Source organism: Sebastes fasciatus, chromosome 24 (assembly GCF_043250625.1).
Source record: "Sebastes fasciatus isolate fSebFas1 chromosome 24, fSebFas1.pri, whole genome shotgun sequence".
Taxonomy (NCBI): Eukaryota; Metazoa; Chordata; class Actinopteri; order Perciformes; family Sebastidae; genus Sebastes; species Sebastes fasciatus.
The window spans coordinates 6,370,528-6,388,863 of record NC_133818.1 but is presented as its reverse complement, the minus strand read 5'-3'; the positions used below and the strand labels follow the sequence as shown (position 1 = coordinate 6,388,863).

At 42.1% G+C, this 18,336-nt stretch overlaps 2 protein-coding genes across 3 annotated transcripts in view; both read right to left on the bottom strand.

Annotated features, from left to right (window-relative positions):
• Window positions 1-1,699: 1,699 nt before the first annotated feature.
• Window positions 1,700-7,495, bottom strand: enpp4 (ectonucleotide pyrophosphatase/phosphodiesterase 4). Its single transcript, XM_074627849.1, has 8 exons — window positions 7,338-7,495; window positions 4,807-5,059; window positions 4,358-4,654; window positions 4,132-4,236; window positions 3,654-3,852; window positions 3,348-3,527; window positions 2,986-3,255; window positions 1,700-2,050 (listed from the first exon to the last, which is right to left on the bottom strand). Exons 2-8 carry the CDS (start codon window positions 5,056-5,058, stop codon window positions 1,947-1,949), a joined length of 1,407 nt encoding a protein of 468 aa, XP_074483950.1. The 5' UTR covers window position 5,059; window positions 7,338-7,495; the 3' UTR covers window positions 1,700-1,946.
• A 1,712-nt stretch (window positions 7,496-9,207) lies between these two features.
• Window positions 9,208-18,336, bottom strand: part of mgat5 (alpha-1,6-mannosylglycoprotein 6-beta-N-acetylglucosaminyltransferase) — a 72,857-nt gene continuing 63,728 nt past the window's right edge. For both annotated transcript variants that reach the window (XM_074626497.1, XM_074626498.1), the window contains exons 13-17: window positions 14,635-14,781; window positions 14,426-14,542; window positions 13,560-13,634; window positions 12,921-13,078; window positions 9,208-12,611 (exon numbers count right to left, since the gene is read on the bottom strand). In XM_074626497.1, the coding sequence (XP_074482598.1) occupies window positions 12,413-12,611; window positions 12,921-13,078; window positions 13,560-13,634; window positions 14,426-14,542; window positions 14,635-14,781 (696 nt within the window). In that variant the 3' untranslated portion in view covers window positions 9,208-12,412. The remainder of the gene's footprint in view (window positions 12,612-12,920; window positions 13,079-13,559; window positions 13,635-14,425; window positions 14,543-14,634; window positions 14,782-18,336) is intronic.

Here is an 18,336-nt window from a genome sequence, read left to right as displayed (position 1 = left end):
AAATGCAACCAGATAGAGCCCTCGCCGGATCTGGTGGACATGTAGAGTCGAGCATGTCGTCCTCAGCGGGGCTTTACAGGTCGCGGCTCATTAACTGCTGGATATACTGACGTTAAAACCTTCTTCACTTCCCTGGAGTCAACGAGCGATGAGCGGTTCACAAACAACGCTGCAAGCAGAACTTCCAGGGACCGAGCATTGGCCAGTTTTGAACCGGCATGAGCTCCGAACGGCCACGTCCCCGAACGCTAAGTAACGAATCTTGCTATGGCGAAGGGATGACTCGCCCTACTCCGCCTCTGATTGGCTGGTACTCGTTGCCTTTGTAGGTTGGGTTGGTTAGGTTTAGGCATGAGGAGTGTGAGTGGTCAGAGCAGGGTTTTTCCTGGCTCAAAATGAGGCGGAGGTGGAACCATCCTGACCTCGGACCCTCTCTAGGAGGCGTGGTACCCCCGGAAGAACATTTGAAAAGTTAAATGCTATGAAAAACGCTGTTAGGGTAAATGTCTTTAAACACCGGAGCGTTTTTTTTCCCCGTGCGCTTAATTTGCACGTCAATATATTTTTTAAGTACTACTACACACAGAACGTGAATAGTTTGCAGACGAGGTCGACTTTCTGAGCTTTTGCACCGCAAATAAAAGGCATCACGCCGTGCAGAACGGGTTGAGTTGCGCCTATATTTATGAAACAACAACAAGGAGGCTACGTAGTCCGAACTAAACTTTATTACTCCTTTCAACCATGACAAAGGCAGCGCACTCCTTCTGCTCTTACCTTTCACAATAAAAGCCGTAGACTTAACATATTTCGCATTTTCGTGTTGTTTATTCGTCCCGCCCCCTGGAGTGTAAAGGCCTTTAGGGGTAAGAATATCAGAGTAAGCCAATCAGAGGCAGAGAAGGGCGGGTCATGGCTTCGCCATAAAAAGAATACTGCATCCTGAACGTGGCGATGCACTAGTTTTTTTTAAAACACCTTATAATTCCCTGAAACAGATAGTTTTTTAGCAAACGTTACCCAAAAAAGGAGGACATTTGTTGGGGACTACTTTCAGCTGTGGATGAATACACATTTGGTGCTCTAGTGAGTATTTAGAGCAGCAGGACGGAAAATAAACTGAACAGACGAAGTCACCCAGTGCAACAGTGTGTTAATGTCCTACCTATTATTATATTATTGCTTTCATTTTATGATACAAATCCCTCTGTGAAAAATATATCTTTGGTATCATTTATACAGAGTGACACACCTGTACTTACTGAATAGTTTGCATAGAAATCGCCTTCTTCAAAACACCATTTGAATTTGCTGTAGCATTTATAGGTATTGTTACCTATTACACTATAATTCAGTAATAAAAATGCATCAGATTTCAGCTTTTTAAGCATGGCAAAATGGTTAAAAGGAGAATTAAAGCGTTATTTAAATTGCTTCAGACTCAATTCAACCAAAAGATCTTTCAAGTTTTCCTCTTCAAGACACACAGGATCTCAGTGAGATACAATACATTTTAAATGAGCTTCTGGCTCCCTCTGCTGACGTAAATGTAACACTACAAGTGCAAAAAAAAAGTAAAATCTACACACAAAATATAGTTTCTATAAGCAGAATTCCCGAAAAATAGAATAGAAATCAGTATTTTTTGTTCCCTTGCAGCATATAAAATGATTCCCACCAAAAACACCGCTGGTATCTCGTCACATGTTCAAGTCTATTGTAACAGGATGTTTAAAAACAGTAACATTATGGAGAGTAAATTTCCTACGGACGTGTTTCCCCCAGTGTACGACCTGAATAAAACAACTGGTCTGTGTGTTTGCCGGCACATAAAACAACACGCATGTCAGAGTGACCTCAGTCGGCCTCAGTGAGTAAAGTGCAGCTTGTAAAGTACCTCTTAAAGCAGGGAGAGGTTCGGGCGCGGCAGCCGGCTCGTAACTGGTTTATTCCCACAGGGCCTCTTCGTCGTCGTCATCGTCGTCAACCTGCAGCCTCTGGAAGGGCCGTGAGTCTAACCGGCGGCGCGATCTCACACACCACAACAGAACTGGAGAGAAACAAGTTGCCGTTAGCAGAGCCCGACTGATTTATCGATGTTAGCCCATCACAGATACTACATCGGCGTTTATTGTCCTATTTGCACCGATATGAATTCTTTAAAAAACATATAATGCAGGAAAAAAGGATGCTGGGTAGTTTAGAGATGGTGTCATCACATACAGGAGTTCGTCCAGCAGAGCACAGTCCGACATACGGTACTGTTGCGTGCATGTGAGACGAGAGGCAGCGGCCCGCGATGGTATTCCTACGTCATCCAACACAGGGGACACGACTTCAGTCACAGTAGCAAAAATATAGCTCGAGCCAAAAAATGGAACCGCCACCTCGCTATTAGTTAAAAACCATAGACCGTATGTTAAGATGGACGATGTGACCGCTCCCCACAAGTGAAGCCAAAACATCTGGATCGCCCCCTGGTGGCTGGCTGCAGTACAGGTGATAAACCCCGCCTCCTCCATGTCAGCGGATGGGGAAAACTAAAAAGTCAAAGTACTTTGTTGAAGAGTTCATTTGTCTGATGGTTTTAATTTGTTATTTGATGCTATAAAAAAGGGGGCGGGACTTCATGATTGACAGCTGCTCTGAGAGAGGTAGTCGAGCACCCGGAGTCTCGGTACGAGAGAGGAGATGTACCTTTAACTTTTCATAACTTTTCATGTGTCAGTTTGATCATAAATGTAGTTATAGGTATATGATGGTTACTTGTTGTGTCTCAGGTTAACAAGCTGCGGTCGTGCTCGGCTCATGATTGGCTCAGGCGGGTATGTGGGCGGGACCTCGATACTGCAGCTCCAGTAGTCAGTGTTATTCACCTCACCTGTTAGTGGTCTGAATGTTATGGTGATCGGTATATATATATATATATAGAGAGAGAGAGAGAGACACACACGTTAATATACTGTTGCACTCTCTGGGACTTACCAGTGATTGAAGTGAGCGTCAGCAGGACGCCAACCACCATGCCGATCACCTGAGGGGCGGCCCAGCAGAACTCGGCGGCCAGCAGGCAGCGGGCCTGGGTCAGGCTGCCGTTGTTGGGCCGCGGCGGCACCGACAGCAGGTGGCACATGAGCGGGTAAATGTCCACGCTCTGCATGCTGCTCATTCGATAACCCCGACGGAAGCTGGGCCCCGACGCCGCCATGAAGGGGTGCATGCTGGGTAGGGAGTTGTCGTAGCCGTGATTGCCCACTGAGGGAGAGGGAAGGAGAGCGGTGGGTGGATTACAGAGGACTTTGGACTAAGTGTCTGGCTATCAGAGTGTAGAGAAGAACGAGACGTACGATGTGGCGGATGGTCCCCTCTCTGCAGTATGGACCAGCCCTCGTCAGCGATCAGTATGATCGGTTGGATGCGCTCATTGTTCCGGTAGTGAAGCCTGTCGGGGATGTCCGATTTCAGATATGCTGTCATATGGGCGTGGCACTTACTCAGCTGTTTGAAGATGTCCGCTGTGTCTGCAACTAATAGGAAATCATTTGCGTGAGCGATATCCTAAAAACACCGCTCGAGGAGGGAGATGCAAATATGGACTTACTGTGTGTGTTATTATGTTTGTATGCAGGCTCTGTTATCGTGAACCCGGTCACCTTTAAGTGGGATGATGGCTGCCACAGGCGTTTGGTCCACTAGTTTGTAGGTGTCGGGGTGGACGCATTTGTCCAGCAGTATGAGGCGCTCGGACGAGCACTGGACCATGCCGTGGTCGCTGGTTAACACCAGGTTGATGCGACCCCAGAGGCCGGTCCGCTTCAGCTCCGAAACCAGCAGGCCGATGTTGTCGTCGACCTGATCGCATTTAAAATAGACACAGCAACTGTTTCTATCGAGCAAATATGAAATGACAGTACAAATCTGATTAACCCTCAGTTGTGCTGCCAAAGTCAGGTCATTTCTACAATGCATTCCCATATTTATTGCATCTTTATCAAAATAAATCTGCCAAAACCTCCTCCTTCCATCCAGCTTTTCTATTTCAATAAGTCATATAAAAATATGTGGACAGAAACTCTACTAAAAATATAGATTTTTCTTCTGCTTCTGAGGTTTTAAGCATAACGACAGTACCTCCTCGAGCACTTTGCCCATAGCAGTGATGTTGTCCGGGCCATATAGGTGTCCCGACGAGTCCGGCTCTTCCCAGTAGAGAGCTGCGAACATCACCCCTTGCTCCTATGGTACAGAAAGTCAGACAATGCTTACTAACTGTTCCAGACTCCCCAAAATGTTATTGCCATATTAACGGGCAAAGAAAAAAAAAGTAGAAATACAGCAAAATATGTCCCTTCTCTACCTTTCCGTCTCCCAACATCCAGTTTGTTACGTTCCCCAGTCGATGCCGGAACGTCACATGAGAGTCGTAGGGGAAGAAGTGCGACGGCGTGCGGTTCCCGATGACCACGTCGGAGCCGGGCCACATCATAGTCGCCGTCTTGTAGCCGTAGTCCAGCGCCGTGAGCCAGAGGGGCCGCGCCTCGTTCCACCACATCGGGTCGCTGTTGTTGACCTTGACGTGGAACTCCTTGTGGGTGACGGGGTCGTACATGTTGCTGGAGATCATGCCGTGGGACTCGGCGTACAGCCCGGTCATCTGGAGAGGGGAAAACAATGACAATTGGTTCTGGTGTGATCGTTAGAATTCATTATTATGCTGTTATATTTTAGTGTATTCTATCTTCTATCTTCTGAGACACGTCACATGCTGCTATCTGACACTAAAAAAAGCTCGGGCAGCGGGGTTACCAGGCTGTAGTGGTTGGGGAACGTCTTGGTGATGAAGACGTTGGTAAGCTGCTCCACCAGGACCCCCTGGCTGTACAGGAGCTCCAGGTTGGGCATGGGGAACCTCTGCAGGTAGTCCGCTCGGAAACCGTCGAACGACACCACCAGCAGCGGAGGAGGAGGAGGAGGAGAAGGACCCTGCTGGGCCGCGGTGTTTTCCGCGGCCAAAGCTCTGACGCCACACAGGAAGCCCAGCAGCATTTTGAGTAACATCCTGAAAAGATGAGAAAGAAAACTGTTATCTACAACTCCAATGAGAATAGATAGAGTGCTCTGCAGGTCATAAACTAAAGTATTGGACTAATTAAAATGAGGCTGTATGAAAAGTTAAAGGATCACGACTAGAGCCACGCTGATTAATTCTGAAGAGACGAAACAATAAAAGATCTGGAGCTCAATGAGCTCCTCCAAGTGCTGTGGAGAGAGCACTTTCAATTTCACTTCACTAAACTGTCCTCACAGGACTGTTTGTTGGTTGCACTTGGCAAGTTTTCAGGGTGAAGCTACAAAAAAAGAAAAAGGAAGTGAGAACAATCATCAGATACAGATACAGAGTTTTTTTTTTTTGCATTTTTGGCTGGACCGCAGAGGGCCAAAAGTCTGTCACTGAGTGATGAAGTTACAGGATTCGTCGGCCGAGTGTTGGAGTTTCCTCATAGGCTGTTACTCTTTCAAAGACCAGTTTTCAGGGGGGCGTATCAGCGGTTCCACTCACCACATCCGGTGACGGAGGGCGTTATTCATTTCCTATGGCAAGCAGGTCCGACGCGACGCCACTGGCTCACGAAACTTGAACCGAGCAGGGTTCAAGAGTGCGAAGGTCTGTCGAGCGTGACTAAAGTATTTTCATTAATTGCATCGTCGCGCCTGACAATTAGCATTTATATCTCTGTGTGTGAAACCGCATCCTCGAGGAACATGACATCATGTGATAGTGACATGAAGACACCAACTAATTGCTTTTAAGGCAACAAAAATGCTGCGGTGCCTGTTAGACCTGTCCCCGGCTCTGAACGGCACCCAGCAGTATTTTAATGTACGCCTCTACCAAATGTCACTTCAGGGTAAAAGAAAAACACAAAACCATGTACTGTTATTATGTTATATTACAGTAGGAAACATAAACAACCAATGCACTACTATAGATGTAGCAGCGATTGGTTTATTTCTTGATTGTTGCTTTAACATCTGATCTTCGGAGAGGGTTTTCTGTAAGTGTGTTTATGGCGGGGTTCATTTACTTTCTGTGAGGACAAAGGCAATTAAAAGTTCATCTAATAACACCTGACATCTGAGTGGTGGAGGAGCTGACGGATGCTTAAGGTGACACTCTTGATCTTAATCTCTTCTAGGTGAGGACGACGATGTGTGTATAGCTTTATCCCACTCTTATCATTTAACATCCTGTTTCATATGTATCAAATACAAGAGAAACAGACACTGTTGTGATTATAGAAACAAGCTTACAGAGGACTAATAACTGAAACTTTATACACACATCAGGAGGCCCGCTACCAAGAGCAGTACATTTCAGTTCCTCAAGGGCACATTCCCACAGAGCAAGATAATCCAGCACAGTTAGAAATAACATGAATACCAGTAGTGTGTATTTAAATAACAAAGACAAATAGAGAAACTAGGGCTGTCAAAGTTAACGCGATAACGAGCATATTTTTTATGTTAAATGCAGTACCTGTGAGGGTTTCTGGACAATATGTGTCATTGTTTTGTGTTGTTAATTGATTTCCAGTAATAAATATATACATATACTTGCATAAAGCAGCATATTTGCCCACTACCATGTTGATAAGAGTATTAAATACTTGACAAATCTCCCTTTAAGGTACATTTTGAACAGATAAATTAATAATAATATTGTGTTTGGTGATTTAAAGGTTAAAATAGAATAGATTTTGAATTATAGACATCTATTTGGAGCATCCAGTGACTTTATTTCAGCTACTTCAACAAATGTAGTTAATTTAAACACACTGTAATGCTGTTAAAACAAGTTCAACAAGTTCTATAGGCAGACTAATTCAAATAAAACTCACTTTCTATGCATCTATTCTGCAGCTCATTCAGAAATATTTATATTATTATATAATATAATATATATAATAATATAAATATTAATATATATATTAATAAATTATATTAATATTTAGTGAAAGTGCTCAAATAAGCTGTTTTGTGTGCACAGACACAAGCAGGCACAGTGACGTCACTTCCTTCCTTAATATCATTATCTGAATCTAATAAGCAGCCACACAAACCATAACCAGGAAGTTCCCCATTTGTGACCAAAAAATACCACAGAAAAATTCACAAAAACATTTCATTAACAAATCCTGAAGTGTCAAACGAAGCGTGAGTGGTTTATAATGAGAAATAAATACTTAAAGACTCATTTAATTCAACTATCAGCAGCTGCTTAGCACATGTGTTAGCTTGCTAATTTGACAGTTTAATGCTTTAAATAACAAAGTTACCTGTTACAGGGCTGACACTCAGTTGTCCTCCAGATAGTATTGTTGAGTAACTTTCCCCCTCAGTCTATTTTCGCGGCAGCAACATCACCGGACTTCCTCAAAGTACACAAATGCTAGGTAAGTAGGAGGTTGTTAAGGTTTGTGAGGTAGATCAAATTACTCCCAGCTATTTCCGGCATCGCATTTCAAAATAAATCCTGTAATAGAAAACAATGACATTTTTTATCATCTATATTTTTATTTCTACATAAATAACAATTCAGCCGGGGATTCATGTCGAATACAAACCCAGTGACATACACAAATATTTTTATTTATGAGTTTTGAAAACATAAAGCTTTTGTTTTGAAGTGATAACTGCGTACATCCGGTCTTGTTGTGGATGCCTTGACGTCGACGGACGCCGAACTGAAGTGGCAGTTCAAGCAGCCAATCAGCGTTCAGATTCGGGAGGAGGGGGCGGGACATGTATGGGTCATTTGCTTGTTGGATGTTTTATATATACAGTATATATATATATATATATATATATATATATATATATATATATATATATATATATTATTTTATTTATGAGTTTAAAAAACATTAGGCTTTTATATATATATACATATTATATAATATGTATATATATATATTATATAAATATATATATTTATACATATTATAATATATATACATATTATTATATATATATATTATAATATAAATATAATAATATATTTATATTATATATATATATTATAATATAAATATAATAATATATTTATATAATATATATATATAATAATATATTTATATAATATATATATGAGTATATATGTATATATATAAGTATATTTATGTATATATATATATACTTTATTTCAAAAGTTCAATATAATATATTCCCATGTTCTGATTTTTCATTACAATTCTGCAAAATAATTTTACAGTATAAAAATAAATTATTAATTATACAACAAATAAAATGTAAGGAAAGGAAAAGATGAATAAAAACAAACAAAAAACATTCGTGGTCTGTTAAACAATTGGAATAATGCAACATTATAATAGCTATTGTACTTTGGTAAAGGAATATGGAAATCTTTAAATTTTATATAAATTAAATTACTATTAGAATAGCCCAATATTGTGCCCCCCAGTCTATGGAGGACCACAAGAGTCACCTAAATAGTAGTAGAGTATTTAATTGATTAATAACTAATTGTACAATATTTATCTAGACTGTTGTGGCGTGGAGTGGGCGCTATTTCAGCACCATGGAGGATAAAAATCATGGTTTTTGGCATCACAAAAGTAATTCACTGGAGATGTAACAGAGGGGAAACAGCAGAAACTTGCTCAGGTTGCCCCCCTTTTTTTTTAACATTGAAGTGACAAACCCAAGATTATCATTTGTACATGCAAAACTTGCGCCATCTAGTGACCAGAAGAGCAACCTGCCACCACACACATGGATATATGTGATCTAATAGAGTTGATTCCTGCACACTGTCTGTTCATTAGAGAAACAACGTTTAGGTCATAAATAATCATTAAATCCACATGCTCACTCTAAAGCTCATCTCTACTTCTGGCAGCCTTCAACGCCTCCACAGCACGTATCTTACCTTCCTCCAGTATGGCTGCCAGTTGGACTCATATTCATTTTTAATGGTGTTTACCCTGAAAGTTCAATGTGAATCTGTGTAAAAGCACAAAACTGAGAGTTTAGCGAAGCACAGCGGCGACTAAACATCTCCCAGGCACTGAGAAGGAGGCTGTTATTTATCGGAGTATGTCATCAATGCTGTGCCGACTGTACTCTATAAATACTGGATACTGTGTTGCTGTGATGTAAAACAAATATTAAACCAGAGTCTGAGCCTTTTGTCACAGAAAAAAGGTTTATTTAAAAATAAAGTTATATCCCTCTTACTCGTCAAGGACTGTGAAAACAGAAACAAAAAAAAGAGTTGTTGTCGTTGCGTTATTCACCGTTCGCTGCTTGGACCACAATCTGGATGCTAACTGACAGATTCAAACAAGGTTGAGATTGAAAAAACAAAGATTGGTACATGTTCGTATGACTGTAAGTAGCTTTTTTACAATGGAGACATTCGCTGCTGAGGTTAACAAAGACAGATATGGTGAAGAAACCACTTTGTTCAACAGAAACAGTTGATAATCTGATCGACAGCATGCTTACAATAACAACGTAAATAAGGCTTTTACTGCAAAAAAACAGGTTTGACCCACTTTTAATTGAAAAATAAAGTAAGCCAAGTTTAAATATTGGTTTAGATTTCTAGTATGCCCAGCTTAGCTGAAAGGATAACACCACTGTATGACTGCTGCAGCCTTTGTAGAGTCTGAACCTACACAGCAGGAATGGATGTAGAAAAGGGGACCAGATTATGTGTTCACATGGATGTTTGTGAAATCAGATTACAGATGGAAGTGGCTAATCTAGTTACTATAAAACAGGTTTTTAAGAATGTATGGCAAACATTAGCTGAAGTGAATGAACACTGGTGTTATCCTCTCCTATAGTTGTGTGAATCAGTTACACTTTTTCCAACTGGAGCAACCAAATTTAACAAATCACAAGGTTTGGACTAATTCAATTAAAATTTGATTTTAAAAAAATTATTTTGAAAAGTAAAACTGATCGAGGAAAGAAATATTTTTTAGCTGATTTGTGGAGATAAATTTGGGACTGAAGGCTGCATCACGAGTGTGTTTTTTTCTGACGGCCGACTATCAAACCGAAACAACTCGCTGGCAATCAAACCGGACTAAACCATGAAAAGGCACATCATGTTCTTTGAAAACACTAAACTTGGCGGCAGATCACGGACCTGTTTACAAATGTAAATAACAAAATAATTAAAAACAGTCTGAGCTGACACAATGAAGCGGTACAGGTGGTGTCCTGTAGCTGGACGTTCAGTCTGAAATTTGTGCAAACAGAAAAACTGAGATTGGAAATCAAAGCACAGAGTGTATGAGGCTCCTGCTGGCTGTCGCTGGGAAACGTTTGTCCACGGCTGTTCATCTTTAAACAGACAGTGATGATGAAAAGAATCACACTATTCTTGTTCTGCAGTTAAAATCTGGCTAAAATTTCAGTTTAAAACCAATCCTCATGCAAGTTTTTAGCTTTTTAAAAAATATTTTGATTGTTAAAACTAGGGCTGTCAAAGTTAACGCAATGCCTGTTGGGCTGCAGTTTGCCATGTTATGATTTGAGCATATTCTTTATGCTAAATGCAGTACCTGTGAGGGTTTCTGGACAATATTTGTCATTGTTTTGTGTTGTTAATTGATTTCTAATAATAAATATATACATACATTTGCATAGAGCAGCATATTTACCCACTCCCATGATGATAAGAGTATTAAATACTTGACAAATCTCCCTTTAAGGTACATTTTGAACAGATAAAAAATGTGCAATTAAATATTTTAATCAATTGACAGCCCTAATTAAAACATTTTCTATAAATTTTAAAACCCTAAATATAACATCTTTTCACTGCTGAAAGCTGAACAGAAGCAGACAAAGCCTCCCCCTCTCTCGGTCATACACTTGAAAACAAGCAAGCTTTTTTTTTTTTTAATTTTTTTAAATTACTCTCCATAAATAAAAATCTATAAAAAGGAAAAAAAAAAAATAGACACCCCTCCGCCGATAAATAAAAAAACAAAGATTTCCAGCAAAAACACAGAGATAAAGATCTGTATACAAAATAAATAAAAAAGAAAAAAACCCTTATGAACAATATACAGTGTTACTAATATCTTGTTAAAACCTCTGCAAATTACCGTAGTGCATTTTTATTCCCCCATTCACCACAACAACTACGACTTTAATCTGAATTTACTTTTTTTTTTCTTCGCAAATATGCAGGCAAATTATGGAAAGAAAAACGAGGAGATGCGAGGTTCTTGGAACGCTTCGTTGGCATGTTTTTGTTGCTTTGCATGAAAGGATTTACAGCTGTTTGTCTGGTAGACGGGAGACGAGTTCATGTATTAACAGTTTGTGTACGTTAAGACGCAGACGAACAGTTTCTCTGCAGGCTGTGGAGTCTTTGGAACACGTGTTGTTAAGGCTTCCTCGCGTCTAGGTGTCACCACCGCTACCGACGACGGTCTATCATCTACGACGTCACTACGACTCAGCTTTAGCTACAGAGAACGACCCTCGGTGTGTGTGCGCGTCGTACCGGATGCTGCTGAAACAGTCCAACAAAAACATTTTCACGCTCCTCTACTGGCCTTCTGTAGAAACACACATCTTCTTTTAAATAAAACAGACGTTTAAAACAAATGTGCAATTTAAAAGTGAATGTATGAAAATCAAGGGATCGCGGTTTGTGTGTGTTTGTCGGGAAAAACGTCCAGAATAAAAATCTAGATATCTACGTTACATGTCCGCTCTTCATCAGAGTTGGTTACAGTGTAAAACTGGGTTCTTCTTAAGCCGCCGTCTGTTGTGTGTGTGCGTCTATGTGTGTGTGTGTGTGTGTGTGTGTGTGTGTGTGTGTGTGTGTGTGTGGGGGCATTCAGGCAAGCTAGTCCAGTGCAAACCTACCTAAATAAACAGTTTCAGATTGGAACCAGGGGCGGAGGACGGAGGGGTTGGAGTGGAGGGGGGCGCGGCGCGGCAGCTGTCGTGACGAGGCGGTCGAGTCTCCTCCCTTGGTCCCTTGCTGCCCTGATGAACCTGAAGACAAACAGGCAGGCAGTCACTGATATGTGCAGTCTACCAAGGAGGCAGCAGCTCGTTCGCCTCCGTTTTAAACTCCCTTTGTTGATTCAAGTAATTTCACACCGCTTCCAGGTGCCGCGGCGCCGCCGCCGGTGAATCAAGAGGATGCTCGGGGTCGCCTCCAGCAGCTGGGGGAAACAATAAATATGATGAACGGACGCAGTCCGGTGAATCTGTCCAGACAGCTTCCCACAAAAGTCTGTTGTGTGTGTGTTTGACTGACAGCTCTCTCAAACACACACACTCGTGAAGCTGCTTCCGGCCACGCCCCGAACCCCCTCCCCTCCTTTTCCTCCCGTCAGCCGGCGTGTCGCTGCTATAGGCAGTCTTTGCACAGCGCCACCTGGCCCTTCATGTAGTCGCGGCAGGGGCAGATGCGTTTCAGCGTCTGGTGGGCGCCGGCGCAGCTGAACAGCAGCAGGTCCGCCTGGAAGATGCAGTGGCGGCGGGTGTCGCTGTAGGCCGGGACCACCGTGTCCGAGCTCGACTCCACCGTCTGACAGTCAATGCCGAACCTGAGGGAGAGATTTCCTTCAGTTTTCATGCTTAATGATTATTTATGTGAATCAGAGTGAGAGAGGAAGTGATGTTCTTCAGCATCAGTCATGAGCCATTTATCCCAGTAAACAAACTGGGCCCTCCAGTGGCTTTAACCTCATACTGCACTTTATCTAAATCCTCCACTCTGGATGACAAATATGAATTCAAATCTATGCTGCCACCTAATGGACACTTTTAAAAACTATAACAGGGTGAAAGTGTGTTCAAAATGTACCTTAAAGGGAGATTTGTCTTATTAACATGTGTTTGTGTGTGTGTGTTACCTGGCCAGGTCCTTGTCCTTGTTGAGGTGCTGGAAGAAGGACGGCTCACAGATGAGCTGCTCCTCCTGACACACCTGCTTGCAGGTGCGGCCCGGCTCGGCCAATTTCACCTGCAGGGAGCCGAGAGGCGGCCACATCACCTGACCGTGGCAGAAGTCCTGACAACACAACAACATCATGATGTCACACTACTACGGAAAACACACAACACCACCGTAACACAGGCCAGCCTTCAAACTAAAACTAGAACTATCTTTTGCTCAAGCTGTGTTGTCAGATTGTTGCTCTCTAGTCCTACAAAAGAATCTAAAATCTGGTTTAGTGAAACACGACAAAAAGTGTTTGTTTTTACAGTCCCACAGCAGAACATTTTATTATATATCTCCACTGTGTTGACAGGGTTATTAAAGTAAAGTATGCTATGACTCAACAGCAGCTGTAATTTTTGGCTCTGAAATCTTTCTGGCCCTTGTAAAACATTTCTAACTGCTTAACAGTGATGACGAGGACGACGTTACGAGTGAACAGAGCTGTTGTTGCTGGCTGTCAGCACAGATAAGAGATTTGCATTCAGCTATAACAACATCCTGACATCTCCTCACTGTGTTTAAGAAGAGCTAATACACGTAGAGGCCGTACCTGGTTCTCAATGAAGGCGTTGACTCTCTGCAGCATCCCCTCACAGGTGAACTCGTAGGGCAGGTAGGGCTCGATCTGCTCACACAGACACAAAATACAGACTGGTTAGAGAGGATGCTGTGGTGGTGAAGTCAGCACACCTACAGAGATATTAGCCCGCTGTACACTCCCTGATTTGCAGAGGAGAACTTCAGACCAACAACTGAAGCCTTTGTTGTAAGTCACTCTTTGTGTTTTTGGGAGGAAGATGAGGAGGAGAAGAGGAAGGGGGGAGCCCGGTAGGCCACAGATCACGAAGCACACGACGCTCCGCAGGCTTGTCCGGTGAACACAGCTATTGTTCCGACTCACTCGGCGGAGCAGAGTGGAACACGAGGTCCCGAGCCCGCGCCGGCCCTTTAAATATGCACGGGCCTGGACGGGAAGACGCAACAGGATCTCTCTCTACCTTTCTCAACGAGCTTTCACTCATCCTTGTGATCATTTTGATCAGATTATTTTTAGCTAACTATTTCAATTGTTCATCCGTTACTTCTTTGGATTGTTGTACTATCTTCTTAAAGAGTTTCTGAACATCTTTAACGTTTGTCCTGTGTATTACACTACATGTTTGTCTTATCTTAACTCAATAGTTTGATAATGGATAAATCATTTAACTAACAGCTTCTTAACTGTGAGGATTTGTGGCTTTTCTTTGTCCTATGTGACAGTAAACTGAATATCTTTGGGTATGAGGTCATTTAAAAGGGCGGGTCCATCTGCCCACTCAGCTGTTGGCAAAAAGCAGTGAAGTAGGCTACCACAGTAATCAATAAGGGTTATGAACAGGCTCTGAAATTAACTTTTTTCAAGTGTTTTGTGTTTACCTTCTGGCTGAGGATGGAGCGGATGGCATTCTCCACCTCCACAGAGTTCTCGATATCCACCGTCCACACATGGGGTGGACCGATGTACACCTCGGCGTACGGATGTTGCGAGGTCAGCTGCAGACAGAAACCAGAGAGTTAGAGGTTAAAAGGTTAAAACATCTCGAGCAAGAAGAGTCTGCAGGGCAAAACAACTGTCCTCCTCTCACCTCTCTCAGCGTGGGTTTGCCCTTGAAGAAGTCCGTGTTCTTGCTGCTCTTCGGAGGGCTGAATTTGGGGTTGAGGAAGGCACAGCCGTTGGCGATGGCCTCCAGGGGGGCGGGGCCCTCGTAGGGGAAAGACAGACCCACGAACAACTGCAGCGGAGAGAGAGGAAATATTGACTAACGCTGCTGCACAACCTGTTCTGTGTTCACACGGTTTCTTTTCCAGCAGGAAGGAGGTGGCACATGGGACTAACAAAGAAGCCGGTAGAGGGCTAGAAAAGTTCACCTGCTGTTTGCTGATAGCAGCAGCGGTTGAAACAAACCTCTCATGTTATCAGCACAAAATACAGACGAGGCAGCACCTTTTCTCTATAAAACAAAGGAAGAAAAACAAGCAGAATAATATGAAGACATCGCTCTAATGGTTATTCCTCCCAAAGGCCACGAGACGTTTGGTGGAGAAGAAGTACCGAGGATATTACCGAGCAGATGGAAACGCACCGTATCCAAGTAGCCTGATGAGAATTAAAAAAAAACAGCTACAATAACTGGCAAATAGTTATTAAATAATGACTCATTTAACTCAAAATGTATACACCACCTGAGATATATCATTAAATCTCAAGCGCAAAGATGGATTTTGTACTAAAAAGGAGTGTAACTGTGGAGGATACTCTCTTGATTTGAGCCCCATCACTTACACAGGAAGCTTTAACGGCCAGTATGAACAGCAAGCAAACTCTTTTAAATGTCCATTAAGGTCATGCAAGTATTGTTTTAAGGCTTCTTTAAAATGCAAATGATATCATTAGAAACCATTTAAAAAGACGAGCTCTGTGGCGCACGGTAAGCAAATAGTTCCTCTCCACAGTCCAACTCACATACTTTAAAGCAAATACGGTACGTATAAAGAACAAGAGGGGGGCTCTGATAACAAGTTCATTCCTCCTGGATGGGAAGAGCAAATATTTGCAGCGTGTCCACTGAGCGTGAGACAGAGAGAGGAGGGTGGTGGTGTAGTGGTGGAGTGGTGGAGGCTCATTTACTAGGAGGGCCAGAGCTGGCCGGCTACAATGGCTAGTCTGTGTGTACTACTCTTTATACTCTTTCTTTAACACACAATGCAGTGCTGTACTGTGCATGTCTGGACACACTTGAATACTCAGATCTGGGGCCAGTTGCATAAGCTTACTTTAAGACTAGTCTTGGCCTTAGACTGGTCTTAGATTGTCAGGTGAGACTTGTCTAATTAAGCCTGTCTGTTGCATAAATATTATTACTATTCAAACTGTTTATCCATTAATTTTAGTTAATTATTTCAACTGTTTATCCATTATTTTTAGCTAATTATTTAAACTGTTTATCCATTAATTTTAGTTAATTATTTAAACTGTTTATCCATTATTTTAACTAATTATTTCACCTATTTATCCATTATTTTTAGCTAATTATTTCAACTGTTTATCCATTATTTTTAGCTAATTATTTAAACTGTTTATCTATTACTTTTTTGGATTCTTGTACCATCTTCTTGAATAGTTTCTGAACATCTTTAACATTTCTAACAACCACTTGATTTAAGCCATTAACTGTTTCTGTTATTTTCTCCCATACTTGGTGTTGCATCCACCGTCTTATTTCACCCATAATGCATTGTGCAACAGGCTATCTAAGTCAGTCTTACATTAGTCTCTCGTAGGGAAGCTGTATGCAACAGGTAGATTTAGGTTTCTATAGTAAGTCTGACTTTAGGTCTATTTTCATGCAGCTGGGCCCTGGGTTGTGAATCATGCTCCTCTAGCTCACATGTAAACATTACTAATGTTTCTGGTCAACACCGACAGCCTTCTGCCAACAGGTGGCAGCACAGCACACTTCTTCTCCTCCTATGTGTTATGTTGTGTGTGTGCATGCAAAAGCTCCTCAATGACGAGAGACAGTCGCCCACTATTTATAGGGAGAGAGGAGGGGAGGGGATGAAGAGAGGGGACACAGACAGAGGAGAAGCAGTGATGTAGCAGAAATGAATGCCTGCCTTAGTGTACACTCACATCCTGATTCTAACCCACTTCCACCTGCAAGTGCAATGACTTCCTCCTCTCCAAATGTGAGAGTAATCTAAGCACGTCTGTACGTACATGAAGCCCACATAAACAATCTCTCTTAACATAGCTCACACCACAAATATCTGGAAAGATCATCTTTAGAACCATCAAACTATCGGGGCTTTGTTGACGATTGTTGGGAGGAATCAGACCCAAAATCGCCTTGATTCTCGTGTTAAAGGCGCTAAAACGGAGCGTTTCAGACCGAGGGTGAGTACAGGTATATTCAGACAGACAGTATGATGAAAAATAAAGTGTTTTCTGAACATTAAAGCATGTAAACATGTTCTAGTAGAAACCTAAAATACAAGTATGCACCTGAAAATGAACACGATATGTCCCCTTTAATAACAAACAAAGACTCACTTATTCTGTCGCTTAAAGTTTATGAGCCAACCAGAGAGAATTGCAAATAATGATCAAACAACAAAGAACCAGCTCCAACACAACATGTTCGGAGCCACATGTCCTAAAACACGACGGCAGCTGAGTTTAATGACCCAGAGAGTTAATTAGGCTGTTTGTTTGTCTGTTTATTGCAGAATATGATGACAATAATGACGTGTAAAACTGGTATTAAAGCTTCTTCCTCGTCTCACACACACAAATAGTTAAATTAGAAACCCATGTAAGACTAACCGGAGGCAGACGGTGTTAGAAATGGAAGATAGCAACGTCGGAAGAATCTAAAACCAAACATGACGCAGCGAAGCTTTGCCGCACTTCATCGACACCATTCCCCCGACAGAACGGCACGTCAGAGTTTATTTCAGGAAATTCAGTTTGAGAGAAAATCAAAAGGTCAGACGGCGACAGCGACACGCTCTTCTTCTTCTTCACAGAAGCGCCTCCACACTCAGTGTTTTTACAATACACTCTGTCAATAGTTAAACCCCACCGGGCCAATTATCTCAGGCAGTCTGATTGCAGGTAACAGTGAGCGTGTTGTTTAAGCGGCGCGAGGATGACTGAGCCTGCAACACCTCCTGTTTTCCCTGGAAGCTCTTAAACAACAACGTGGCTAACATGTTGGGGTTTTGTGGGATTTAATTGGCCGTTCCTGTACGGGCAGAACCGCATGTAATGAGAGGATATGGACGTTTACACCGTATCCCATCTCTGCCAGGCTCTAAATTCACTCTGTTCTTTGTTGGAGTGTTGCTTCTCTTAAGTCTTTAAAGTTGTTTTCAATACTTTAACGATCTGCTACACCTTTGCTTTTCTCTGTCAGAGCCTCTAACATCACTGGGTGCTCGGTTTTTAGGTGCTAGATTTGGAAGCAAAGAATCGCTTTTTTGGCTGAAGCGATGTTTTATTCAGTAAATCTCAATCCATCTTTTTTCTATAACCGTCTGAATCACAGCTCTTTTTGCTCTTTGTATCCCAGCCCCAGCGTACTCTTGTCTCTCTCTGACTCTGATGGGAAGGCATCTGGTTTCATAGGCTAAAGAAATCGAAGCTCTCTCCCACCTCATTCTTCTGAAAAAGGACGCCGACTGGAGCCAAAAGAGTCAGACTCCATCTCTCAATGATGGCAGCACTAATGATGGTTTTCACCTTCAGCAGACATTGTTGGTTTTTTGAGGCCCATGTAATTTTA